This window comes from Antedon mediterranea, chromosome 3, assembly GCF_964355755.1.
Source record: "Antedon mediterranea chromosome 3, ecAntMedi1.1, whole genome shotgun sequence".
Lineage (NCBI taxonomy): Eukaryota > Metazoa > Echinodermata > Crinoidea > Comatulida > Antedonidae > Antedon > Antedon mediterranea.
In genome coordinates this window covers 2,849,422-2,877,394 of record NC_092672.1, presented here as the reverse complement: position 1 = coordinate 2,877,394, position 27,973 = coordinate 2,849,422, and the positions used below count along the sequence as shown (strand labels likewise).

General features: G+C 33.4%; 4 protein-coding genes across 5 annotated transcripts in view; 1 reads left to right on the top strand and 3 right to left on the bottom strand.

Annotated features, from left to right (window-relative positions):
* The first annotated feature begins 672 nt into the window (after positions 1–672).
* On the top strand, positions 673–8,535 carry LOC140044513 (sulfotransferase 1C2-like). Of its 2 annotated transcripts, none has more exons than XM_072089052.1 (7): positions 673–837; positions 2,909–3,061; positions 3,899–4,125; positions 4,273–4,399; positions 6,160–6,254; positions 7,587–7,779; positions 8,108–8,535. In XM_072089052.1, exons 2-7 carry the CDS (start codon positions 2,926–2,928, stop codon positions 8,221–8,223), a joined length of 894 nt encoding a protein of 297 aa, XP_071945153.1. In that variant the 5' UTR covers positions 673–837; positions 2,909–2,925; the 3' UTR covers positions 8,224–8,535. The 2 variants fall into 2 exon arrangements, with proteins under 2 accessions (XP_071945153.1, XP_071945154.1); XM_072089053.1 differs by lacking the exon at positions 673–837 and adding an exon at positions 2,368–2,538.
* A 4,552-nt stretch (positions 8,536–13,087) lies between these two features.
* LOC140043360 (uncharacterized) lies at positions 13,088–17,115 on the bottom strand. Its single transcript, XM_072087862.1, has 5 exons — positions 16,888–17,115; positions 16,119–16,198; positions 15,501–15,717; positions 14,828–14,921; positions 13,088–14,317 (listed from the first exon to the last, which is right to left on the bottom strand). Exons 1-5 carry the CDS (start codon positions 16,952–16,954, stop codon positions 14,161–14,163), a joined length of 615 nt encoding a protein of 204 aa, XP_071943963.1. The 5' UTR covers positions 16,955–17,115; the 3' UTR covers positions 13,088–14,160.
* A 2,539-nt stretch (positions 17,116–19,654) lies between these two features.
* Positions 19,655–23,556, bottom strand: LOC140043358 (uncharacterized). The gene is made up of 5 exons (XM_072087861.1): positions 23,406–23,556; positions 22,633–22,712; positions 22,208–22,424; positions 21,548–21,635; positions 19,655–21,077 (listed from the first exon to the last, which is right to left on the bottom strand). Exons 1-5 carry the CDS (start codon positions 23,488–23,490, stop codon positions 20,942–20,944), a joined length of 606 nt encoding a protein of 201 aa, XP_071943962.1. The 5' UTR covers positions 23,491–23,556; the 3' UTR covers positions 19,655–20,941.
* Positions 23,557–23,793: 237 nt separating this feature from the next.
* The window catches only part of LOC140043357 (large ribosomal subunit protein mL44-like), a 65,513-nt gene continuing 61,333 nt past the window's right edge, over positions 23,794–27,973 (bottom strand). The window contains exons 6-9 of the mRNA XM_072087860.1: positions 27,293–27,364; positions 25,518–25,666; positions 25,137–25,219; positions 23,794–24,898 (exon numbers count right to left, since the gene is read on the bottom strand). Of these exons, the coding sequence (XP_071943961.1) occupies positions 24,717–24,898; positions 25,137–25,219; positions 25,518–25,666; positions 27,293–27,364 (486 nt within the window). The 3' untranslated portion in view covers positions 23,794–24,716. The remainder of the gene's footprint in view (positions 24,899–25,136; positions 25,220–25,517; positions 25,667–27,292; positions 27,365–27,973) is intronic.

Here is a 27,973-nt window from a genome sequence, read left to right as displayed (position 1 = left end):
TAAACAAAACAAAATGAGGAATTTTAGGGACATTGTAATTGGGTAAGGGTGACGATATTTTTCTATTTCATGATGTTTCTGAGTTTTTAGCTGGTGTAGTAGAAACAAAGCCACGAGAGCTATTATATGCAAGATCATTTAACAGCATGGTCTATAGCATCAAGGGGCAATTAATGAGAAATGTGTTACTCCTGTACTGCAATTAATTTGCCATTAATTGATTTTAGATGTTTGATAATTGGATTACACAATACTTTAGTACTGTAACGATCGATAATGAAGCATGCTCAATAATACAGCAAGGGTCTACACACCGCCCAAAATTAAATTTCAATCAAACCATGAAGAAATAATGATCAAACGTAACTAGAAGACAATTTAGACAATTACATTATTGGAGCAGGCATAATTAAAAATTGCTCTCTAGTTATATGAAACGCCATGTGTCAACATATTTATTATTGTAATCGTCGTCTAGAACCATAGACAACAATAAATGATTCCGTAACGAAAATACACCAATCACTCTGAGCCAATAGGAATCCAGCCAATGAAACGTCGGAAGCTATAACACGAATGGATTGATGACATTGGACAATGTTCGGGTCAACGATATTTCCAGATTCCTTATCTCATTTGCATAATTCAAACCGAAATGTCAATACAGTATTATTTAATAGGTCTATCGGAAATCACCAGTGCAGCACAGTAGGCCTAAATAACCAGCAGAAGCATTTTAAATTGTACGGTAAACAACGAAGTTATAAGGACATTTTCTACTGGCCGTTGCATCGAAGGCCTACAGTGCGCGTCACATTTTTTGCTGCACATGTAACTGTAAGTATATTTAGTGTTCTAGTCTTTCGTTTGGACATTTTTTGTTATGATATCTACACCTTCGGATGGATAGTATTGTACACATAACGCATGGAGGTATAACGCCCTATCTATGTATAATGATAACGGATTCTGAAGTTTTCCAAATTTGTCGTATTCCAATTTCTCCTTAGTTAGTAATTTCTGATTCTGATTCTACTAAGGTCTACTAAATTTCAAGTCAGCTAGCCTGTAATAACGTTCTCGTAATCATTTTAAGTGTTATACAGTCAGGGATTCTCTTCCAAATTTCATTTATTCTACAGTCTAGACTATAGGCCTACATAGTATAGGTGGGCCTACTCATCCAAATTTCACCTGATTCCGTTCCGCTTCCAGGTTTTAAATAATTATAAATTTAGGTCATCTGATTCCAAATGTTATAACTTGTTTTTTAAAAGTCAGTCTGTTTTTTTTTATATACTCGGTCATTCACATTTAGCCTCTTAGTTAGTCTTAGTCTTATCAATTATCAATTCAAGTTTGTAAAGAATTTAAAGATCATCCGATTAGATGTTGTTGTATCATGCATGACTTTGTTTTGTTATGTAAATGTTCATTATAGGATTGAAAAAACCTTGTTAAAAGAAAAGGCTTTGTCGCTGTATAGACGGCTTTGAACCATCGTGTAGACAAATACATATACACGTATACATATAAATCAAAGAGCTGCATAGGCAGGATATAGAAAAAAATCAAGATCAAATAAGTTAAAACTGCCTCAATATAGATTTATTTTAACGACATGTTTCGGGCATAGCCCATCATCAGGTGAAAAGAATTGTAACAAAGGATAACATATATAAGTCACAAAATTACATAATAAAACAAATCAGCCAATCAAAGATGTTAACAAACAAAAGGCATAGTTATAAAGGCACGCCTCCAAAAGCTATGGGGTACACGTAGTTGTAATAAGGACAACCAAATTATCTCATTCGGTTCTTGATTTGGCTATTTTAACTGCTGGACAGGTTTCACGCCAAATTAGTTTCCACTGCAAAAGTGGTGCCTTGCCTTGGTTTGCGTGATACAGACCATGCGAACCTAATTTGGAAATTTCACTTAATTTGGCGTTACACAGGCAACAGTAGGTCCATGACAAATCATAATGTTTATTATTTAACCATGGATCATATCAACTGGTTTAAATTTAAGTAACGCGTATTTGTCTCTCTTAAACATACACAGACTAACATCTAGGTTTTTTGCTCGGTCCGTATGTATGATAAATTCTTTTGCGAATCGAGTATCGCCTCTCATACTAAACATCATACTGTATATACTGTATCAGAAACAGCTGTTTTAACAAATGCTTTACACGTCTCTCGTCTCCTGGTGAACGAAACGCAATAAACTATTGTAATTTTGAAGTATTCAAAATTCATACTTCCCCCAAGGTAATTTCACGCCTGGGTGAATAATTAACCTTATGTAACTCGATGTTCCATTACATAGCCAAAAGCAATACAATCTATCGCGTTGTATAAAGAAGTAGAGATTAGTAGCCTATAATAGCGATCCTACCCTGTTTTGTTTAGCATTTCGTTTAGCCATTTCTATTGAAACATTGGTTCAAGGTGGGTTTGATGCATTTCATAAAACCACTGCAGTAATAAGTAGTCCCAGTTGTACAATGTACTGGTGATCACAATCTTAAACGTAAGTAGTCACTAGCATAGGCCTAATGCTTGTTTGTTTATAATTGAAAATATATGTCATGCTTTCCGCAGTACAGCAATTACCACGCATTTCGTTGCATTATAGAATAAATTAGTTCAAAATAAATATTACTATCGCGGATTCCGAATCAACGAATACCATTTTGAGCATTTCAAAAATGTATTCTGTGTCAAATTCATGGTAAAACGTAGCACGATAAAGATGGGGGTCACGCGATCACACCCCCCCCCCCCCCGCGCCCTCTCGCCCACAATGTATATTCTCCGTTCACATGACGGTGATTTGTAAAACAAAAACTCCTCTCTTTTGTTATGTAGGCCAATAGTAATATTAATTTATTTCTCTGTAGATTTTTAAACGCCAGTCATGGAGACAATAACTTGGTTCCACAAGGAAAGTGGATTCACACTAGACTATGCAACGTCTACAGAAATTATAGACGCTATGAAGACGTTCGAAGTAAGAGATGATGACGTCTGGATCGTAACATATCCTAAATCAGGTAATATTTTAGATACCGTAATAATAAGTTGATGTTTCAATGTTTCATGACATTGCGTTAAGCCTAAAGATAATAAGTTAACTTCATTCGTATTTATGATTTATGGCCTATTAACAGGTACATCTCAATTGAAATGTATATGACAACGATTTATGGCTTATTAATATTAACAGGTATGCATACATCATACCGATCGATCGTACGGTGAAAATGAGATTCACGAGTATATGATTATACAATCAATAATGCCGCAACAAATTTTACAGGGGGATTGTTAAGCAACATCTAGGAAAGGCCTAGCCTAATTTCAATATATCCATCATCATGAGCCAATTAAGATTAAAACAAATTTTCCAGCTGGCCAAAAACTTGTCAAGAGACAACGTCGTACGACTAAGTAGTCTCGTCGGGTGAAAATTAAACATGTTTACAGTTCTCGCGACGACGTCGATGGCTAAAAACGCGCTATCTCATGACCCGTCTCACGTCGGGATTCATGAGTTTCGTATTAAGGCCAACTCAGAAAGCGTACAGTAGTACGACGAGTCGTCTCGTCGGGAGAAAATTAAACATGTTTAAAGTTTTCGCGACGAGCTAAAAACTACGCCCGGTGATTCGTCTCGTCGGGATTCAACTCAGACAGCAGCACCGACGAGTCGAGTCAAGACGTTTTGTCGGGCCTCGTCGTACGGTGCTGACTGAGTTGGCCTTAGGCGTACATACACTGCTCTTGAAACCTTAAAAAGGACACTTCAAGAAAAAAAATGATGGAGCGGGGCGGGTCTTTCGAGCCCTACGAATTACTGTATTACCATCATAAACTCTTTTCACTCTAAGGCACAACGTGGATGCAAGAGATGGTTTCGGCAGTGAGTGCTGACGGCGATTTAGAGTCGATTAGTAAGAAGTCGTTAGATGATCGTATTCCATTCATCGACTGCATCTTCCCATTTGATATAAGACCGCGATTCCAAGAACTTGAAGAAGCAGCTTCGCCACGGTTCATCAAAACTCATTTTCCGCATCAACTGATTCCTCAAGGTGTTTTAACAAAGAATCCAAAGGTTAGTGTGATATTTGGGTGATAGAGGTGGGTTAGGGTTAGGGTTCACACTGCTTTGTCATATAAAGTTTGATAGTGTAGACGGAGCTTAAGAATAAGATAGCTTTGACAATAAATGTAACATTGTTCATTTCTTAATCTTTTCCAGGTAATCTATGTGGCACGTAATCCGAAAGACGTCATGGTTTCGTGTTTTCATTTCTACAACGCATTCGTTCGAAACGCACCAAAAGTTAAATGGGATGAATTCTTTCAACATTTTATTACTAATAACGGTATGTTTGTTAATACTTGGGCCGTGTTTCTGAAGCCCAAACAAAATTATCGCTTAATTTAAATAAATAATAATTTTAACAATAAAGTCATTAGGGATTGCCAAAAAACGCAGATGCCTAATCGTATCGCAACAATTTGTTGTTCAGGTAAAAATTATCGCATTTATCCGATAATTATCCGATTTGTTTTTATTTTATTTATTTAGGCCTATATCGGTGGCACACATTAATCAGTCAATGGTGCATCCATTTTACAGACAAAATTACAAATAACATAAGCCACAAAAAAACGTGCTGTGTACGAAATAAAAATCAATTAATAAATACTGTTTGAAGACAGTTTGAAATCTAATTATCTTCTATCTAAGAAAGGATAATCCCTGGGGCTATTCTAGGACTAATCCCAGGGTAGCTAAAAAGAGTAATTCGATTATCTTACGTCACTTCTTAAGAACGCTCAACGGGATTACATGCTCGGTAAAAGAATCAAAACAATGAAACATTCATCTGTATTATTATTAGTCCCAATACTGACAAAATTAAGATTCTAATAGTATCCATTGTGAATGTAAGCAGTGTACAGTATTGAATGTACAATGCTGAAAATCCCCCGATTGAGAGTAAAGCTTGGTTCCCACTAGAGACGCAACGCAAGGACGTAACGCAACGTAAGTGATTTTACCAATCACAAGCGATGGATTTATTCGACTGTCGCTTGTCATTGATCAACACGTATGCGTTGCGTTTACGTTCTTGCGTTGCGTCATAGTGGTTACCAAGTTTTGGTCTCTAAAGATCAGCAATTGATGGATGGATCACCCTCATTAAATATGGTCCAAAAAAAATAAAATAAAAGCTTAAGAAATAATAAAAACAATTAACGTAAGATACGTTCCAGTCTGATGAACCTTAACTGCGAGTTACAAAGAACTACTTACGGGATTTGTTGTTAAAGCAAGTTCAGTTATATGCATGGAAGTGTGAAATAACTCACGGATTAAAAGTTATATTTAGATATAAGAATAAGGCCTAATTAATATTATTGTGAATAAGGCCTAATATGATTGTGAATAAGGCCTAATATGATTGTGAATAAGGCCTAATATGATTGTAAATATAAGGCTAAATTGCATTGTGAATATAAGGCTTAATTGCATTGTGAATAAGGCCTAACATTATTGTGAATAAGGTCTAATATGATTGTGAATAAGGCTTAATATGATTGTGAATAAGGCCTAATATGATTGTGAATAAGGCCTAATATTATTGTGAATAAGGTCTAATATTATTGTGAATAAGGCCTAATATTATTGTGAATAAGGTCTAATATTATTGTGAATAAGGCCTAATATGATTGTGAATAAGGCCTAATATTATTATGAATAAGGCCTAATGTTATTGTGAATAGGGCCTAATATTATTGTGAATAGGGCCTATTATTATTGTGAATAAGGCCTAATATTATTATGAATAAGGCATAATTGTATTGTGAATAAGGCCTACATAACATTATTCAAATTTCACCGTAACAATTTCATAATTAGCCCGACTCGCCATATTGGTCAATACTATAATAGATTTGCACAAATAACACATTATGCTAAATGAAATGAAATTGAACTAAATAATAATAAACAATAATTGTTATAAAATGTTATTGTTGTAGACATCTTGTAGCAAAATGCGCCTTTTTATAATACTTTTATTAATGCACACGACACATTTCACAACTTGTCATTTTGTTTTGTTTTTTTATTTAGTTCCATGGGGATCCTGGTTTGATCACAATCTATACTGGTGGAATAGGAGGCACGAATCTCACGTTATGTTTGTTACATTTGAAGAAATGAAACAGGTAGTAAAACAGGCCTTAATGGCTATTGTTTAATTAGGACTAGACTAAGGGTTGCCGAATCCAAGTGTACCGAATTCCAATTTGTCGAATCCAAGTGTACCGAATTCCAATTTGCCACGACTCCAGTTTGCCGAATCCAAGTGTACCAAATTCCAATTTTCCGAGAGTCCAGCTGCCGAATCCCATTTGTTCGAATCCCAGTGCCGACTAGCATAATAAGTACGGTAAAAATAAACAACGGGAAAGAGGAATAACTCCGAAATCGAAAATACAGAAAAAAAATGCTTCTTCTTCTGTTATGGAGCTTGCGGTGTTTTTTCAAAAACCTAAAACGGCCATTTAAAAGCAAAGAATGTTTATTACCATATTTACTGAGGGTAGCCTATCCAGTTCCTAATAGAACTGATCATTCAGGGCCCTCGTTGTATACAAAGAAAGAATGTAAAGCATAAAAAGGTACTTAATCGAGAAAATAGACAATCGAGACAATAGACACGGTGACAATAGACACGGTGACAATAGACACGGAGACAATAGACACGGTGACAGAAAACAAAAGACGCGAGGTGAAATCAACATGTACACGTATAATCGCCGTTTGCTGGCTGTAAATCTTAGTTACTTACTAGTAGCCCTACCAAAACGACATATATTGCAGTTTTAAACTATGAACATGTACTTAGCTTACCTTCTTCCAGATACCCTACTTATATCTAAATTAATATAATCTTAGACAATCTTAAATGTGTATAACGTTTACTCTTACTGAATTGTGTTGTTTTTCTGCGTCGGCTCATTTAGTACAGTGTCTGGCAACTGACCTATTATTAAAAATTACTACGTTGTTCAATGAGAGTGTGACGCGGGCCCAGATTTTTTTTCGTACATAAGTTGTGCAATCCTTGTGAAAGATAGCTGAACTACTTCCTAAATATAACTAAACCTAACCCTCTAAACAAATTATTCTGTCATTATAATGTAAAAATAAGTTCGTTGGGATTCGAACCCCATACATCGAAATGTAAAGTCCATTTATAGACCCTAGTACACAGACGGCTCGACGGAAAGCGTTTGCATTAGAATATTGTAGTTGGGCCAATCCTTACGTCACACGCCTTATAGACATGACTAAATGAATATTCATGTTTATTTTGTGACGTTTCATGACGGGTCCCCAACTTATGTACAAAAAGAAAAATGACAATTATTGTTGAAATGCTTTATACTTATACTTATTTATCCCAACTTCCATTTCCACTAGAGGTGTAAGAACGATTTACCACAAAATGTCAATTCACAATGTCTCTAATTCATGTATTTTCCATACTGCAGGATTTGGTTAAGGTTGTTAGTGATGTTAGCAAATTCCTGGGCAAAGACTTAGATAAAGAAACAATCGAACGCATTGCAGATCATTGTTCATTTGGTAAAATGAAGAAAAACCCACAAGCAAATAAATCACAGAATTTAATGAAAGACACGGTTAATGGCGACACTGGTAATACTGTGCAGTTTATGAGAAAGGGTAAGCATGCGCATGCGTCTACTTGCCATAACACGTGACGCATTAATGGTGTAAAACAGGGTTTGCCAAAATGCCATTTGCCAAGTATACTACTTGCTGCTCTGTGTATAAGCACGTTTTTGGTTGCAGGAAACTTTGTTTTCCTTTCCAAATATCTATTATACCAACAGTAAGAATGATATTTAATGATTTTTAGGAAAAGTAATATATTAGTGAGGTTACAAAACTTATAAAAAAATCTCGAGTTATTTGTATCTTCAATATGGGCCAAAATATTAAATAGCACGTGATTTATCATTAACACATATTATATTGTTATTATTTGTAGGAAAAGTTGGAGACTGGAAGAATCAACTTACTGTAGCCCAAAATGAGATATTTAACAACCTATACAAAGACAAGTTACAAGAAACAGATTTAAATTTCGACAAGTTTGTTTTATGAACGTGATTAATGTGAATGGTGGCGGTATTTTGTGACGTACGTGCTTCGTTTGGCGGTTCAAGCTTAAAATAAGATACGATTTATCCTGATTGTAGTACCATACAGTGTACAGTTTTAAAATCAATGCAAATAACAGACAAACTATAAATGTACTACTTTATATGTCGGGTTACACGCATGAATAAAAGTATGTATTTTAACTATTAAAAAATGTATTAATTTTATAAAATGTATAATTATTCAATGTATTTTTACTTATTTTTTACATTACTATAATATATTCTTATGTGTAATAAAATACTTAATGTTACGATGGAAGTAGACTTGCCCCAAGTCTGTATTATCTTTTTTTTTTATTTATTTGTTTTTATTTCGACCGCGATTTTTGTCTGAAAATACAGACTTGTGAAACACGTATAGAAATCGATTTGCAGACCGCAAACATACGATAAGAATGACGTAGGTTATCATACCGTATTTGGCTATATGGGGCGGGCGGTATGTAAATATGGATTTCGAATCAACCAATGATCATTTTGTTTCAAAATGAAAGAGATCGAGTACGTAGGCCTACCAGTGCTTAATGTACGATCGAGACTGTTGAAATATAAAATAGTAATGCCAAGTTGTTTTGTTTATTAATTGTTTAGTCCTTGGCCTAGGCCTCTTTCGTAGGTCCTACTCAACTCGCACGTATGACCTGCCAAATAAAACGCCAATGAAGTAGGCCTACATACCACCGGCACACAACAGGGCTACACCACCACACAGAACAGGACAGGGTCTGGGTGGGAATTAAATCAAAATTATCTCCGCGTAATAAATGATCCATTCAATGTTTGATTTGCGGAGAAGCTAGCCTATCATATATCAAGACGAGTTTTCATGTTTCAAAGATCCCATCAAATGTTTACCAGACTACTAGGCATATAAAATAATTTCTAGCCTTCAGAACTTTCATAAATGTACCCAAGTACACATTGTCTAAACGTAACATAGCGCATGCGCATCATCTTAGTTGTTGAGTCTTTGAAATTCTTAAATATGAAGAGCCATTGTCTGTAAAAATCAAAGATTTGGTGGCAGATGTAAAAAAATGGATTTCTCTCAAATTTTTACCATGAATAGACATTTCACTAAAAAGCATATCTACATCATTCATTTGAATTTTTAGCCTCCGTTGCCATGACAACGGTCAATTATCCAAATTTTGATGTTTTTGCCATTTTTCACAGATTTTCTATAGTGAAAAAGTACAAACTTGTATACTTATTTTAACCAAAATACTTACAGTATACAGTTTTTGTTTGTAGCAGTGTAAACAACATGTATTGAGTTCCATTTAATGTAAAAAAAAAAAAAAATACAAAATGGAGTTTGGTTGATACCATTATTTTAAAAAGGGGTGTTTTTAAAAAATATTTTTTTTATAAAAGTATACCTCATAAACGTACCTATAACTTCCAAAGTGGTGTTTTTAAATCAATGAGGTTTTTTAATTTGATAGTCAATAGGTTTGTCAACAATAATCACGGAAAAAACACTGGGGTAAATTTCGTACATAGGTTTTGTGTTGCCAGGAAAATACGAAAAATACAAAAAATATAATAAAATATCAACAAACAAAACACATGAAACACAATTTAAATATGGCTAATCCAATAATAAAATGTATATGTGGCTTGTGATAATGCTACTAGAGTCATACGAATAGTTTAGATAAAATAGGAGAATGTGTTGCCAGGTTTATTTCAATTAATTGCCAGAAAAACAGTATTTTGCATTGAAATATTTAGTTGATGGAAAATAATGTTAAACTTGGAAATAATTGCGTCAATGGTTTTTATAAATTTTTAAATCTATTTTGTGTAAAGAGATACAGAAAGACCTCCCAAAAAATCTGACCTTGTAAATAGGTCATTTAAGGTCAAAAGGGGTCAGAATGCAAAACAGGACAGGTCTCCACTTTACTACAACTATTAATGTTTGATCAACATTTACAAGATAGTTCATAACAATTCTCAACAATTTTAATATTTTACCTAATGTGTTACCTTAGCAACCATTTCTATGTGTAACTAAGGAAAGTAATTTTTAAAAAAATGTAAAAAATGGCGTTTTTATAAATACAAAGAATTGATTGCATTTGTAATTTTTCTCAATTTTACTTCTACTGCATTCCATTAATGACAAACTTGACTTTGTAAATTCATTCAACATTTTACCATAGCAACTGTTTCTATGCGAAAAGGGGTTTTTCATAAATACAAAACATTTTTTCTACATAGTTTTACATTTCTACTTTTTGCCAAATTTACTTTAAATACTGAATCCTAATAATCTCAGAAAGAAAGTCTTGACGAATATGAATAAAGGTAAACAAAATAAAATATGGAGTTTTCATGAAAAAAAAAAATTACATATTGAGGTCAAATGACATCAACATTTTACCTATAGTGTATTGATTGTAGCAACTGTTTCTATACTAACTAAGTACAATATTTTTAATATGGGGTTTCATGACTACAAACATTTGATTACATAGCTTTACTACCTTTTCCCAAATTTACTTATCTACTGAATCCCAGAAAATGTCTGACCATGTGAAAGGGTCATTTGTTGGGTCAAGTTATGTCAAAATGTATTATTTATGTTATCTTAGAACCTGTTTCTATGCATAACTAAGGATAATTGCTGCTCTAGCCCGCTACGTCACACGAGATGACTCATTCATTAGATGAAATCAAGCAGCAGTATAGTACTACACTTTGACATTTTTGTTAAAAATGGAAACTCGACTATAATTTATAGGTAGGCCTACCACCTGTTGAATCCAAAAAACGGCTGAGAAAAGAGTCTAATGACAAATCATAAAGCATTTCTGGTATTTATGAGTCCCATGATATTACTATAATTCACTGTCAGATAATCATTGAATTATTATCAAAACAGTCCATTGAAGTTTTTGTTTGTAATAGGATACCTGAAGTATCTAGGCTTGATGAAGTGACCCCCAGACTTGACCTTAGCAATAACAATAAGCAAGCAGCGTTTTTTGTAAGAAATATTCTTGTTTAAATACAGTTCAAGAACTTCCCGTAAGTGGCCACCCTCGGGACCTGGAAAAGTGGCCGCTTATAATTGTAGGCCTATTATTATTTATAATCAGGTGGTTTAGTATTTTTTAGCATTTTCAGACAAATTTTAAAAACTTTTATCATATGAAAAATGGTCGGTCAAAATCAGTGTAGTTTTCTCATCTCTTCACAGTAATGTTTTTAAAACCTCTTCAAAATAAAGCTAATATATAAAGAAATACAATAAACATGCACCTCTAATTCATAGGTCCATGCAATAAGTATTGCATTTTTCGATTGGCCGCTTACTAAAAATCTCATTTTTTGTATAAAAAGGTGCCCGCAGCTGCTTACGGTAAGCACCAAATGCACTAATTAGATAGGAAGAACAAACAGGCTTTTCAAAGTGCGTCCGTTAAGGGAGGTGGCCGCTGTAAATAAAATATGGGGTTTTCATGAATAAAAATAATCACAGAAGAAAGTGCTTACGAATATGACCTTGTGAAACGGTAATTTAAAAATGCAAATAAGGTATTGCCTGCTAATAATCTACAAATTAAAATTAAATTTGTATAAGATAAATATGCAAAATCTAAAGAATATCTCAATTTTAGTTACCATAGTAACTGTTGCTATGCATAACTAAGGGAAATTAAATAACTATCAGATAATTATTAATTAATAATTAATACTGAATCCAAACACACCGTTAAAAAAATATAGAATTTAAAACCAATATTTAATAATAAAGTGTGATATTTTACATGCTGACCTTAAATGAAATGAAATTTCAAATCAGGGCTTCTATATTTGTTATGTAGCATTAACATACCTGAGTATATCATTGACTTTTGATTGGTTCTATTTTGGGGAGGGAAAAGTGGTGGATCCAGGACTTTTAAATAGTTAGGAGGTTGAAGGCGAGGGTCTAAAAACTTAACTTTATGTTCTATCTTTTGCATTGCAATTGTTAACTTGGGGTGGGTGGGGCTTGGAGAAAGGAGGAGGGGGTGGGATGAAGGAGTTTGAATCTGTCTATTCATTGGGGCGATAGTAGCGGCAGTGTGGGTGGTGCTTGAATGCATGCATTTGACACTCTATAGTGGATGATCGACCAAAGTGTTGCAGTTTATCTTTTTGTGGTTATAGTCGGGGTGGGGGGCGGGGGGGAGGGGAGGGATGGTAGTCGAAAATGGTGGTTGATGGGCATGTGGGATCTGCTTAGGTTAGCAAATAAAACAAGTAAACAAATGAAAGAGGAGCTTCAAAATAAGAGAGGAGTAATCTGTTGCAAAGATTAAAATTCACAACGATCTGATAATTTATTCAAATTTCCCGAGGATATAACCTATAAAATGACATTAAAACTGGGAATTACAGAATCTATAATTAAAAAAAAAAGTTTTTTCTCACAACACAACTAGAACTATATAAAACATTAAGAATTTTTCTGACCAATGAGTTTCAAATCAAATAATCAAAGAAAATAAAATGTTTTTACTAATATACCATGTTTTTTTTAATATAAAAATGCCTATGTTTCTCGCAACACTGCTTGCAGATTTTAAATTTACCCCAGTATTTTATTTTAGAAATCAATTATTAAACATTGGAACTACCTATTTGTAATAAATCAGCTAAAAAAATACACCACTTTGGGCGTTATGGTGAAGTAAAGTTTAGTTGCATTGAACAATTAAAAAAAAGTGAAAAACACCCCTTTTTAAATAAATGGTATCTCCCAAAGTATGAAATAAAAAAATAAAAAAAATTTGAAACAGGTGCACAATGCATTGTTATTATGCATACACTAATTATTTTTTATAATTAAATGAACAAAACAAAAATATCGTTCATCAAAGTAGTACCAATATCCATTTTAAAAAACCTTAAAAAAGGACAAAATTTGTCAAAAACACAAATTTGGCCGTTGCCATGGAAATATACGTGTGGAATAAAAAATACTTCATATTTGATTTCTCTCAACACATATAGCCATGTGCAAAATTTGAAAGAAATCCATTTTTTTGAGTCTGCCACTCTTTTTGATATTTCTTTGATTCTTACAGACAATGGCTCTGAATATTTAAACGGTGTACGAGAGAGTAGCCAATCGCATGCAGCTGAAACTAGTCAACCGGATAATCGTATGCACCAAGAATTCTTGGTGTCAAACCACGTGACTTGTGCGTGTTTCCCCAGACGGAGTATCCAAAATCAAGTAGTATACGTATGAAACGCCATATGTGCCAAAATATTTATCTTTTAACTAATATTAGACAAAACTCCGTCTGGAACCCAGACTACGATGGAAGATGTGTAGGTAATGAATTAATAAATTCAAAATTGATAGATTAGAAGAGGCGTGCCGCAATCACAGCTGAACTTGCATTACATGTCTTTTGAAGCAGAGCAGGCGCTTGCTTGTATCCATCAGATTGGACACAGACTACGCGTTTGGACGTACGTGCGCGCGCGAACCAATTGTTTATAAGTTAGGTCTGCTCTATCGTCTGATGACCCAACTGCTGACACAAGTAACACACTTTGCTCACAGTATGTGTGCGCCAGACAATTCGTAAGGAATCGGCCACGCGTGCCGCTGAGGAAAAATATCTATCGTGTTTAATATGATAGCTATAGTGTGCGCGCTGAGCTTTAGGTATCTTCTTGATCCAAATTAGTATTGTTAAACCCCATCGTTTCCTAGCAAACATCACGCAGTGTCTGCTGAACGCTATCACATAACTCTTAAATATTCCTCTAATAATCTCTCTATACTACTACAGTACTGTATTCCACATCCAACTACAACTATGAGTGCTGTTCACACTGTAACTAAACACGACGTGTTTAAGATTTATTTGGCGTTCCATCCTGGAATACTGTTTGTATAATTGGTGATATCTTCACTTGGAACATTATCAAGTTGTCTGTCTCGATCCCTCTGCCGTTTCCTCATTCGTTGTACAATACTTGATTTACTCGACTTTGCATTGTGCGCCCTTGGCTTTTGGCTGAAAGAAAATGTTAAATGCAAATTAATCTTATTTTCCACTAATCGAATTTGTTCGCGCAAATATAAAGCGTCAGCCTATACACATGCGTATTCGTGTTTCGATCTTCCAAATCACAAATACGCATGCTGCCGGTTTTTCTATTCGCGCGTTTTCGCTATTAGTAGAAAGCTGGTTGGTGACGTATCGACGTATTGGCACAACAACACCAATCACAAGAGACACTTCGGATGATCCATCGTGTCGCCATGATTGGTCAAAATACTTGTGTCGCGTTTAGGGTGCTTGCGTTACTCAAGTAGGAACCAACGTCTTATTAATTAGACCTATCTTTATTGCAGATAGATAACACTTTATGAGCTGGGGTAAACTAACTAGAGATCTGATATTTATATGTGGCTATTTACAATGGACGAGGATAAAGATAGTTATACGTACAGCAGCTGGACGTATAGCCAGTCCTATTTACAATACCATTAACCGACGATTAAACATAAACATTAAACATACCGTGTGCAGCAGCATCCGGTGTATGTCATGATAAAAAGGATGATGAGTGAGATACCAAACATCGTACCTATGACGATCGTTAGGTAAAGATATACTAGAAAAAAAACAAAAAAAAAACGATGGATGATGAGTGAATACATATATCAAACCATGCTCAGTGAGTGAAAATGAAAACAATAAATTGCATATTAACACAAACAATATGTCTGACAAATGAAGAAGGGCTTGTAACTGAGACTTTTTTAGCTTGAGAATAATTAATCACTATTCTATACAAGTTTTTATATGGCCCTCTACAAAGAATAGAGAGCCTAACAATACTTAGTAATTAATTAAAAAGTTTTAAGTTGACGTTTTAAATAGAAGTGCCGAATCACTGGAACACATTGCCATATGACTAAGTAAACGCAACATCTGTAAACGTTTTTGAAGGGAAATTGGACAAGTATTGGTCAAATAAGGACTTTAATACCATTCTGGGCTTTGAAGCATAACCGACTGTGGGTCACAAGAGACAAATTAATTACATATTACATAATGTAATATATATCTACACACAATAAGTTTCAAGTTTCAAATGCGCCCTCTATATCGTCACCAACAAACATTTGTCTGCCAAACAAAAACAAAGTAGCGCCCTCTATAGCGTCACAGACAACCAAAACTACAGTACCTGCATGTACTCGTTCGTCATCGTCTACCGAACCATATTCAAGAGTAGTTAGGCGAATGGCCGATTCGTTTACGTCATCACCTTGTACACGCATTGTAATGTTAAACGTGTAGGGTGTATTCGCTTTCAGATTGTTAATCGTGTATGTTGAATATGTTTCAACAGGAAAACGCAATATAAGGATGACGGATGACGACGCGTCAACACTGTATGTTATCTGGAAGAAATCATGACAATGATTAGTCTGGGTCCCAGACGGAGTTTTGACTTAAAAATATAAGTAAAAAGATAAATGTTTGGCATATATGGCGTTTCATACATATACTACTTGAGCTGTTACTTTCCAGACAAAAAACATACAGAAAGACGATAAATACAGACTTGAAGTCTAGAAATGATATTATCATAATGACCAAAACCAAATATTTGTTTATAAACTTTACTTTTATTTACAGGCATATCATTATGGTTTTTAATCTTTCACATTGTTCAAACATAAAGTTACAGCATGGTTCGAGAAAGCAAATGGCAGTAATAGCACATTCCTAGTAGTAGTAATATATAATGCCGTTATCAACTTTAATAGAGTCAATACATGAACCATGAAAGTAGCCATACCTCCACTAACGACGCTTGATCATTTCTTAAAAGAAAACCAATGCTTGTTGACATTACAGAATAGGTAATATCTGACACTCCTAAAAAGAAAAAGAAGAAAAATGAATAAAGCCTTGTCTACACTATCAAACTTTATGTGACAATAAATGTGATGTACCTATGTGGACATGATGATGTCCATATCACTACCACATTTGGGCATATCAATACCATATTTGGACACATCAAACTTTTGTTGCCAAACTAGTTTGATAAACTTGTAGAGCTTGATGTAAATGCGTGTGTATGCGCGTGTATGCGCGCCTAAATCATTAGTTCATAACTTCATTTATATGACTTTGTGTAACTGTATAAGAACTTTTACAAAATAATTGAAGCTGTAAAATATGACTAATTAATATTTAGTGACGTTAAGAGGAATTTAGAGATTACGGACCCGCAAATGTTTAAGTATGCCGCGCCTACTAGGCCTACTTACTGTAGACATTCAAGTGGATTTAGGTCCTTGCGATAATGGTTTTCTATAAACAAAACAACTTTAAGAGTAATTCGGTGTGTTTAAAACAAGAAAAAAAATTATATTTTCTACAAAAACCACTTAGTTTCGGCCTACCATCGGCGGCGGCGTTGAATATTTTGTTTACATTGCCTATATACTGATCTACATTTACACAAAATCGATAACTATGCTGGACGGCTAACTAATTATTATACATGCCTTTTCTATTGTAAATTAGAAATAACTAGATTTCAGTAAAACTCGACTCACCGTAAGATCCCTTGAATAAATAAAATAATGACAATACAAAGATACACTGATACTTCTGCGTCGCCATGACCACAACATACTAACTGGGGAATGACAATATCAGAAACTAAAGGCTCGGTTGGTTAAAATGTAGCTTTTCACCGAGTTATCAGCTTTTATTTAGCCTTGTGATTTTATGGAATCTATTCCAATATCTACTCTAGTTTAATGATTTCCTTCTTCAGCGATCTTTACATCCGGGTTGTGATTTCTAAGCAGACGACTATTGATGATTATTAAAAACACGTTGGCGGCGGTGAACTTGAAAATTTAATACAAAACCCAGTTCTGGTTTGTGGACGTGTATGCAACGAATTATTACGTTTCAGAAAACATCGATTCAGTGGTGTGAAATGCTGCTTTGTATATAGAACAACATTATAGACAATAAGGACTCATAAACCCACTCATTGTATTTATATTTTTATAGAAACAAACGTAAACCCGGAATTTACAATAATAATACAATGAGTAAGAGGCGTATATCTTTACCGGATTAGCTATGATAATAAGGGGAAGATTTTCGGGACGAATCATATTTATTTTCCCAATGTTGAAAGTGTTCGCTAAAGGTCAGATGCGGGAAAAAAAATGTCTATTGATTATACACTCCAATAATTACCGATCTATAGTTTCCCCTATGTTTCATAATTTTTGGGATTTTATTTGTATTACAGGAGCTTGTTGAAAATAAGCACTTTATTATTAGTGGGGGATAGTTCTAATTACACAGTAGGCCTATAATCTCTATTCTTTTGTACACAAATGTTGTAAATAGAGAGGCATTTCTAAAAAAACTATGAAAAATAAACGGTGTGGTAAAAATATAACTTCAATTTTACGTTTTGGTATTTTTATTCAACTTCAGTGTTTTATTTTCATGCTATAGCAAAAATTATCCACCATCTTATTTCACCTTCTAGGAAGTCACCAGACATGTTATTACATTAATTAACTTCTGAAAAAAAAGTCTTCCTGGTTTTTATAGCAAAATTTTGCCAAATTTTGTATTTGACCATTTTAAGGGAAATTCTTGTTTTTTCGTCATTGATTTCTGTTACAAATATTTGATTTATGTACAATTAACCAGATAATATATTTAAAATGTATGCTTGTACCTGAGCTCTGTCTACACTATCAAACTAGTCAGAAGAGATCTAAGGACTGGATATTACACTCCTCTACTTTCTGTTATATACATTTTAGTATGTTATTTTATAGAGCACTCTTTTTAGAAAATTCATGGGACAGAGTAAAGCCTGATAACAAAAAAGCTCTAGATCTCCAAGATAAAGATGATGGTAAATTTTGGTAAGAACATTTCCTCAATCCCAGAATTCTAAAGGGATATTCTCAACTTTCTGATTTCCTCAGAATCTGAGAGATACAGTATTCTCAACTTTCTGATTTCCTCAGAATCTGAGAGATACAGTATTCTCAACTTTCTGATTTCCTCAGAATCTGAGAGATACAGTATTCTCAACTTTCTGATTTCCTCAGAATCTGAGAGATACAGTATTCTCAACTTTCTGATTTCCTCAGAATCTGAGAGATACAGTATTCTCAACTTTCTGATTTCCTCAGAATCTGAGAGATATACAGTATTCTCAACTTTCTTGTTTCCTCAGAATCTGAGAGATACAGTATTCTCAACTTTCTGATTTCCTCAGAATCTGAGAGATACAGTATTCTCAACTTTCTTATTTCCTCAGAATCTGAGAGATACAGTATTCTCAACTTTCTTATTTCCTCAGAATCTGAGAGATACAGTATTCTCAACTTTCTTATTTCCTCAGAATCTGAGAGATACAGTATTCTCAACTTTCTTATTTCCTCAGAATCTGAGAGATACAGTATTCTCAACTTTCTGATTTCCTCAGAATCTGAGAGATACAGTATTCTCAACTTTCTTATTTCCTCAGAATCTGAGAGATACAGTATTCTCAACTTTCTTATTTCCTCAGAATCTGAGAGATACAGTATTCTCAACTTTCTGATTTCCTCAGAATCTGAGAGATACAGTATTCTCAACTTTCTTATTTCCTCAGAATCTGAGAGATACAGTATTCTCAACTTTCTTATTTCCTCAGAATCTGAGAGATACAGTATTCTCAACTTTCTTATTTCCTCAGAATCTGAGATATACAGTATTCTCAACTTTCTGATTTCCTCAGAATCTGAGAGATACAGTATTCTCAACTTTCTTATTTCCTCAGAATCTGAGAGATACAGTATTCTCAACTTTCTTATTTCCTCAGAATCTGAGAGATACAGTATTCTCAACTTTCTTATTTCCTCAGAATCTGAGAGATACAGTATTCTCAACTTTCTTATTTCCTCAGAATCTGAGAGATACAGTATTCTCAACTTTCTGATTTCCTCAGAATCTGAGAGATACAGTATTCTCAACTTTCTTATTTCCTCAGAATCTGAGAGATACAGTATTCTCAACTTTCTGATTTCCTCAGAATCTGAGAGATACAGTATTCTCAACTTTCTTATTTCCTCAGAATCTGAGATATACAGTATTCTCAACTTTCTGATTTCCTCAGAATCTGAGATATACAGTATTCTCAACTTTCTGATTTCCTCAGAATCTGAGAGATACAGTATTCTCAACTTTCTGATTTCCTCAGAATCTGAGAGATACAGTATTCTCAACTTTCTGATTTCCTCAGAATCTGAGAGATACAGTATTCTCAACTTTCTTATTTTTTCAAAAAACACATGATGTACCACAAACCTTTATTCATTTTGTTGACTATGCAAACATTACAACATATATTTTGCTGTAATTGAAAAGCTTTGAAACAGTGAATTTTTGTTGTAGATGCTATTCACATTTTACAAAGCACCTGCATTGAGTCAAATACCATTCACTATGATTTAGATTAAACTTATAGAAATATTCTTGTACAAGAAATACGGTATATACATAATTATTCTGGTGATAAAAAAATAAATGGTACTATACTTTGCTAGTATCGCGAATAACCTTTAAAAAACTAAGCTATTTTATGTCTAGCTTTAGACTTATTATAAAAAAACAAATAAATAATTTGGCACCATTTATAACAGACCAATCCGTTTGTTACAGTATTTTTGATAAGCTATAAGTATTTACATCTATATAACATAATGTGTTATAGTCATATGAATTTTGTGTTATCTTTGTTATATTGTGTCAAAAAAGATATTAAGCTATTTTGTGTCCAGCTTAAAGACTTGGTACTCACTTTCGAATCAGTGGTACACACCTTTCAGTGGTGCGTCCATACAAATATACACAACAACATATAAAAGGTAAATGATGATTAAACTTACATAATTTACTTACATTGAACAAAAAAAAAAAAAACCTAATACAATGTACAGTAGTAATTGTACACTTGATGAAATACTTTAAAAAAAACATTTGTATAACAATTCAATCAATATACAGATACAATAGGTCAGTAGTAAATACACTTTACACATTACAAAATGTCTGACAGAAAAAAAAAACTTATACATAGTAAATAAAACTAAAAAACAATTGGATAACAGTATAAATTTACATTAGGTCAACAGTATAAATAATTCAAAATCATGATTAATATATATTATATAAAACTCAAAGGCAACGAAATCAGCAAGCGATTATGTTACATGATTTCTATTGAAAACCAGAGTTAATACCAAAACATGTTGCTCAAGCCATTTGTACATTTTAGTAGGCTTAAAGATATATTGTCCCCCAAAAACATTAAAAATGAAGATTAATTAAATCAGACCACTTTTAATATGTTATTTTGTAGTTAATCACTTCAGTAGAAAAAAAACTGAAAAAAAAAATGTTTTCACTTATAAAATGACAAAATAAATGGTTAAATTCAACCAAAAACTCATTGGCTGGCAGCCAATTTGACCAATTTTTGCTAATTGAAGTAGATAACTGTTATGTTACATTAAAATGGCATACTCAACAAAATTGTGTTCAGAGTTTTTCAGGGGGACAATACATCTTTAATTAGGATTAAGTTGCATCATTTGGGGATATCTTCATCTCAAATGCTTTTTTCAACTTGTCCGTCTCTTTGGATGCTTCATTGTCATCTCTTTCATTTGACAACTTTGTGGCGGATTTTGCGGCATCCTTTGTTGAATTTGAACTGAAAAAAAAAAAAGTTTATACTTATTCTGTGATAAAAGGATAACAAACAAAGTACACACTATTGGCCTACATCATAATTTAGTGAAAATGCACTTTGACATGAGCAGTACATTGGAAAATTCAGTGAGATGTTATACAGTACAAATAATGAATGTTTATGAGTACAATGGTACAAATATTTTCATAGGGTAAAAATAAAACATTTCACCAAATAAAAATGTTTTAGTATATATTAGTTTTACAGATAAAAATCGATGTTTTATATAAATAGATGTCTGACATTTGGTTGAAGGGTTCACTGTATATAACGTGCCTGAACCCTCAAAATACATATTTTCACATGCATATAACAAAAAATTGCACTCTTGATGTAGGTTCAATGGAGTATTTATTGAATGTCATATGATCCACAATCATCCAAATGACAAGAATCTACATAGTTACATAATAATTATAGAAGTACCTTACATCTTGGACAGCTTCCATTCCATGACTACTATAGCAATGAGTGCTATAACTAAAAACACACTTAGGGCAATTGTTGCACCACGAAACGCTAAAAAAAGGAGAAAAAACCAGTACAGTGAGTTATTGAACATTAATAATCAATAATAATAATCAATAATAATAATCAATAATAGACCAATAAATGTATAAAGCAGAGTAGAGTTTTTAAAAATAATACTATTACAGTAGTATTAAACAGCTTTTGTGTAATTTCTTTTCTCAAATACTATGTTATTACTCTATGGATATGATTATGAATCACGAATTAAAAGACTGTTCAAGGTATTTACCTGGGTAAATTGGTTACTACCCACCAAAGGTAGAAACCTGGGTAAGTTTGGTTGTATGGGTACTAATATCGGTACCTATGGTGGGTAGGAACCCATATTTACTTTTTTTTTTTTCTTACCATATTTAATGAGGGTGATCCATCCAGTAATTGCTGATCATTAGGGACCCTAGGTTCACAAGACAAACATATACACAAGATGCTCTACATAAACAAAGTCTTATAAAGTCTTTGGGAGTGGAGTACATGTGACAGGACTTGAACCCATGACCCTTGGAGTGGTAGCCAAGCATCATAACCACCAAGCCACAACACAATCTAGCCACACCTACCTTTACTTACGCCATCTGAGTTATCATTTGTTGATCCTTCCGCATTTGTAGTTAGTGTAAGAACTGTTTTAGGGGAATCTTGACCTTGTATCCGCTTTATGATGTTAAACGTGTACTCTACATTGCTTTCCAAGTCATTAATCTTGTACGACGAATATGTTTCATCAGGGAAACGCAATATGGTGATGACAGGTGACTCGTTAGTAGTGTACATAATCTGAGAACAATTAATATTTTATATTTATTTTTTTTAACACGCCTTGAACACTCTTGCATGGTATGTGCTATAGAAATCTTCTATATTATTATTATTATGTTATTTTTATGTGCACAAGAATGAGATTAATACAATTTATATTAAGTTATAGATATACGCATAATTTATAGATATACGCATAATTTAATAATAAAGTGACGCAACTTACCTCACTTAAGGATGCCGTCACATTGCCGTTCAACTGAATGTCAATGCTTGAAGCTGTTACAGAATATGTAATATCTGATCCTGAATTTACATAGAAATTTTATTAAAAAAATTACTTAGTCTCGTGCGATGTAGTTTTTTTAAAACACTTTCTTCAATATGGCTTTTAGTATGACTTTTTGAGCCACACTGAAAAGTATTTTTCAACCCAACAGTCACTAATAAAAATGGACACGTTATGGGGGTAGGCCTATATCTAGCCAGTAGTACCTTTTGTCCTTGGACCTAGTTACAGCTAATACTAATATATTAATATAAAACTTAATAGGCCTAGCCTACTATCTATCTAGTTAGGCCTAACTAATAAATTCTTAGTGTTTTTAATTTTATGGTTTTTTCTCAAGAGCCATTCGACTAGCATAATACTTAATTAATTAATAGCCTTTTATAGGCCTATAGACTAGGGCCTCTAATATATAGGCCTATTATAGGCCTAGTACTAGTAGGCCTAGGCCTAGTTCCTTTTACCAGAGATATTATTATTTAATATCACTATAATATTTTACGTAGGCATTTTAACCAACCAATCATAACTGTGTTGACATCATTTCTCTATTCGTAAATCTACAAACGTAATATGGGCTGGGCTAGGCCTGCCGCCTGCTGAGTAATAGGCCTAGCTACTAAGACTAGCCTAGGCCTACAATTAGTACAATACATCTAGCCTACATCATCATTTAAAATAAATAATAAGGACAGCCTAGGCCTACTCACCTGCAGATCCTTGTTGTATGCCTACTAGTAAATACAATAAACAAAAATATACAGAGAAAACGTATTTGCTGTTTTGTATCGACATGGCTACAACAAGAAACCAGCTTTTTAAATCGTAGGAAATTACTGGAAACGACCAAAATGAAATTAGAAATGGAATTTCCCTCTTTCTTTTATGAGATAGTATGGAACGCGGTTCACGCATTTATCGTTAAGAAACGCCCTTTACGCAATTTCTGATATGACGACGTTGGAATTATATAAGAAATTATGTAAAAACAGACCGTTTCTTTTATATGATTTCTATGAATAACTTCTACACAGCAATAATTTAAATTCTTTAAATTTTAAGTAAAGTAATTTATTACTAAAAAAGAAAATATGCAATGTTTTAAAAACCTCTTGTAAAGTTTCAATCATATGTAAAGTAAGTAAACTCAATTTTTTGAAACATCAATATATAAAAATGCAGACAAGAAATCTGGCAAGGATTCCAGACAGTAAAATCATCACTGATTTCATTTAAACGAGTCAAACTATCACATTGTATTCAGATTTTAAAACCTGTTAAATGTATTATGCTGCCCTCTATCATTAGTATATAAGTAAACTTTTATTTATGTTCCAGCAACAAGAAATATTTCTTACAAAAACGCCACTCGACTTGTTGACGTAATAGTTTGTTTTAACATTTTAAAATATCATATGCTGCCCTCTATCATTAGTATATAAACTTTAATATAATATTATTGTTCCAGCATTAAAAAAAAAACCAGGTACTATCCCACTGATTCTGATTCTACTCTTTTAATTGTATTCTAAAAAGATCAAACTTTACAGAAAGCAGACATTTTTTCTGTAGCTTCGGAGAGTTTATTATGGGATGTTAAGTGGTGCATAATGGATGCTGTGGCTGTTTTTTTTTAGCACAATGCAAAATATTGCCTACATATTTTTAATTTCATATGCATTCAACAGCGAGCAAATCTTCAAGTGGAGTGGAGTTCATTTCGTTTCATTTATTTCGTCTCACATAATTATAACAAAAAAATTAAAAACAATAGAGAGAGACAGGATTCCCAAAAGCGAACTAAATCAAACTATCAAGTGGGTCTCCAGAGTTGAAAGAATTACAGCCCTGGCACTAGGTCAGGATTGAACCCTGAACCTTGGTATCGGAAGGCAATCATGTTAACTACCAAGCTACAGCTCCACTACATATCGATCCTTTTGTTATATTTAAGAGGTCGTCTTATAACATTACTCATTAACTTGAGCACTCCAGCATTTAAAAGTCCAAAAATACATTGATCATGACGCAGCAATCTGTGCTCGCTGTGAAATCTGTAAATGTTGTACAACTGTTGAGTTAATCTGCGGATGTTTGTTGGTATCTAACGGTAGGGGCGGACTTCCTTCGCTTATCCTAAACATTTTACGCAACACAACTCTGGAAGCTTCGTCTTCAGCGACTAAAACAGATTCTCCTGCCGCTGTAATGTAAAAAAAAAAATCAGTTACTAGTGATGAAGATGATTTGAGATAGAGTAGAGACTCTCCAACCATATTCAGGGGAGACTACTATTCAGAGGACACTCTTATTAAGGGGACACTCCTATTCAAGGGAGACTACTATTAAGGAGACACTCTTATTCAGGGGACACTCTTATTCAGGAATGCACTCCTGATAGAGAATCGTCATCATTGGGTGACAAAACACAAACTACGTACCCCATCCAAGTAACTTTTTATCGCAATATATCCCAACAACGTATACAGGCACCGCTGTGTTGACACCAACTTGTCTCATAATCCTGTATTAATTAAAGAGGTAAAATCATTTCATACTAATGACATAAAAAGGAAAATGAATAATTATAAAAAATCATTTTAATATATTTTGCGGTAACCAATAAAAGCATGTATAATCGGTCGGTTAAAAATATATTGTCCCTCTGAACAATTTTGTTGTTGTTAGTGACTAAAGTGGTTTTACTATTATAAAAGTCTTTTTTTTTTTTTCATTAATCTTATTTGTTCATGTTATTAGGTGACAATACATCTTTAGTAAGTATATAACCAATAGCAACTGGCAATATTCCCAAACTTTACCTAGGTTCTACTAGATCTCTTTTACTGTCGTCAATGTTCTCCAGTAGGATGGTCATTGGATCAACTGGATTCCATATTTGCATGAGATCTTTTCCAATCAATTGTACCAGGATGAAATCCTTCACAAAACAACCTGCTTTCTCAGGACCCTATAAAGAAATTTGAAGAACGGCTATTTCTTATGGCAGAAAATAATAACAATACAGTACACGACTACAAATCTAATACAGTAAATATATCGAGCAATGAGAAAACAAATATTGCGAACATTGTTTTTTGCAGACAGCCATACTTGGTAGCATCACAATGTAAATGCATGTGCAGTTTGTTAAAACAGTCAGGCACACAGATGTTGTTAAAACAACAAACAGTGGTGTTGGTATTCTATGATATGAGGGCAAAGGTATAAGGGTGCGGGTAGCGCACAGTATCATAATCCAAAAGGGGTGCTCAACAGTATTTCTTTTTTTCTGTAATTGTATCCCTCTCTCCTCGGAAAAAGGGTCATTGTTGGTTTATCCAGGTAAGCTAGGCACAAAATAGACTAAGCAATGCATATGGGGTGATACATGAGAAAATGGATGGATGGATAAGATTATGTTTAATTTATTTTATTTGACCAGCAAATCAATACAATATATATAAAAAAGAGATGAAAAAAATGCTGGACAGGGCAAGCTTAAGCAAAATTCAAATGAGTCAGCTATACCTCTTACAGTATGTACTAAACTTAAACGTACAATATACAGTATAGGATATTGGATACAATATGAGATCAAGTAAATTATAAATGTCTCCCTCTAATAACGATGCATGACTCTGTCAACCTTGTCCTAATTTTGGTCCTGCTAATAGACAGAAAGCACACAACAATAAAACCTAAAAGCCTTACTAATCCACTAACCACTTGTGTGTATCTAATTTTACAATACAAGGCTAATGGGTTTCGTAGAGTACGCACATTTTACCATGCATATTTTTATTACTTTGTCATACTGTAGAAGAGATATATGAGGGCTCAATGATGGCTGTGTTTTACAACTGTAATCTAGGTTACAATAATAATTATGGAATAAAACAATTGTTTTAAACTCAATTCACATGACCTTTCTTACCAATATTCAGTATTCAATTCAAGCTACATAATGAATTGGTCAGTTCTATGTTAAGTCTACACTATAAAACTTTATGTGACAAAAAAATGTGTGATGTGCCCATATATGGACATGATGATGTCATATCACTACCATATTTGGGCACATCACACTTTTTTTTGTCAAAGTGTGTAAAGTATAGACACAGCTTTAGAATTGTAAATTACCATTTTATTTCTTTAATGTATTGTACATAAATAATACTATTTATTTGGGGCTTTTTGTCATAAACAAATCTATTAAATAAACAAGAAAATCCCTTCTTTTTTTTACTTTCAGGAGCAGCAAATATATAGGAAACACTTTATAGAGTGTCCCCTTAATAGTGTCCCCTTCCCAGTTGCAAGAAATTTGAATAGGCAATTCATATTAGGAAATTATTTTATCTTTCAACCAAAGCAATATTGATATTGTGTAATGCTCTGTCTATACTATCAAACTAGTTTGACAAAAAAAGTGTGATGTGCCAAAATATGGTAGTGATATGCCGAAATATGGTAATGATATGACATCATCATGCCCATCTATGGGCACATCACCTTTTTTTGTCACATAAAGTTTGATAGTGTGGACAGAGCTTTAGACAACAAACATAAAATGAAATACAACACCTGTCCTCACCTGCTCGTCAAGAAGAGCACCAACAACCGACATAAATGTGGTTTTCAATACTTGTTCTGGGATTGGAAATTCCTAGAATTAATTCAAAAAAAGGTTAACACGATAAACTTCCATTATGCCATTTTAAATACATTAAGTTTATAGCAATATAAATTGAAGATGTAATTCTGTTGAACCTCAACCTGCTTAACAGACCAATTCCAAGCCAAAAAATAAATATGCAGATCGAGATATCTACTTGGTTTGACACCACAGCACGCCAGTACCAATCACTTTTTTAATGCCTTTTTGCTTTTCAATATATTTATGAATGGTAATTGAATAATGTGTAATGTGGTGGTAGTTAACCTGCTTTCTTGCCTACCAAACACAGGACCTAGGTCCAAATCATATACTAAACACAGCCTTATGTTCTAAAGCATGGACAGATGTATTTCTTAGCATACATTTTTTTTTAATCAATCAAATGAAAAGAATTAAATATTCAAATAATTTTCAACGGTTATTAAAACTACATTATTAAGTATGAATTTTAATTTATATAAATTCTGTAATTTTTTTTTATGTTTTAGCAAATGTTACATTTTAAATTGTGCATTTTCATTGCATCTTAAATATTCTCTTAATTCTTAAAACCTAGATAATCTGTTTTTATAATCTAACTGGATATAATAAAATAAT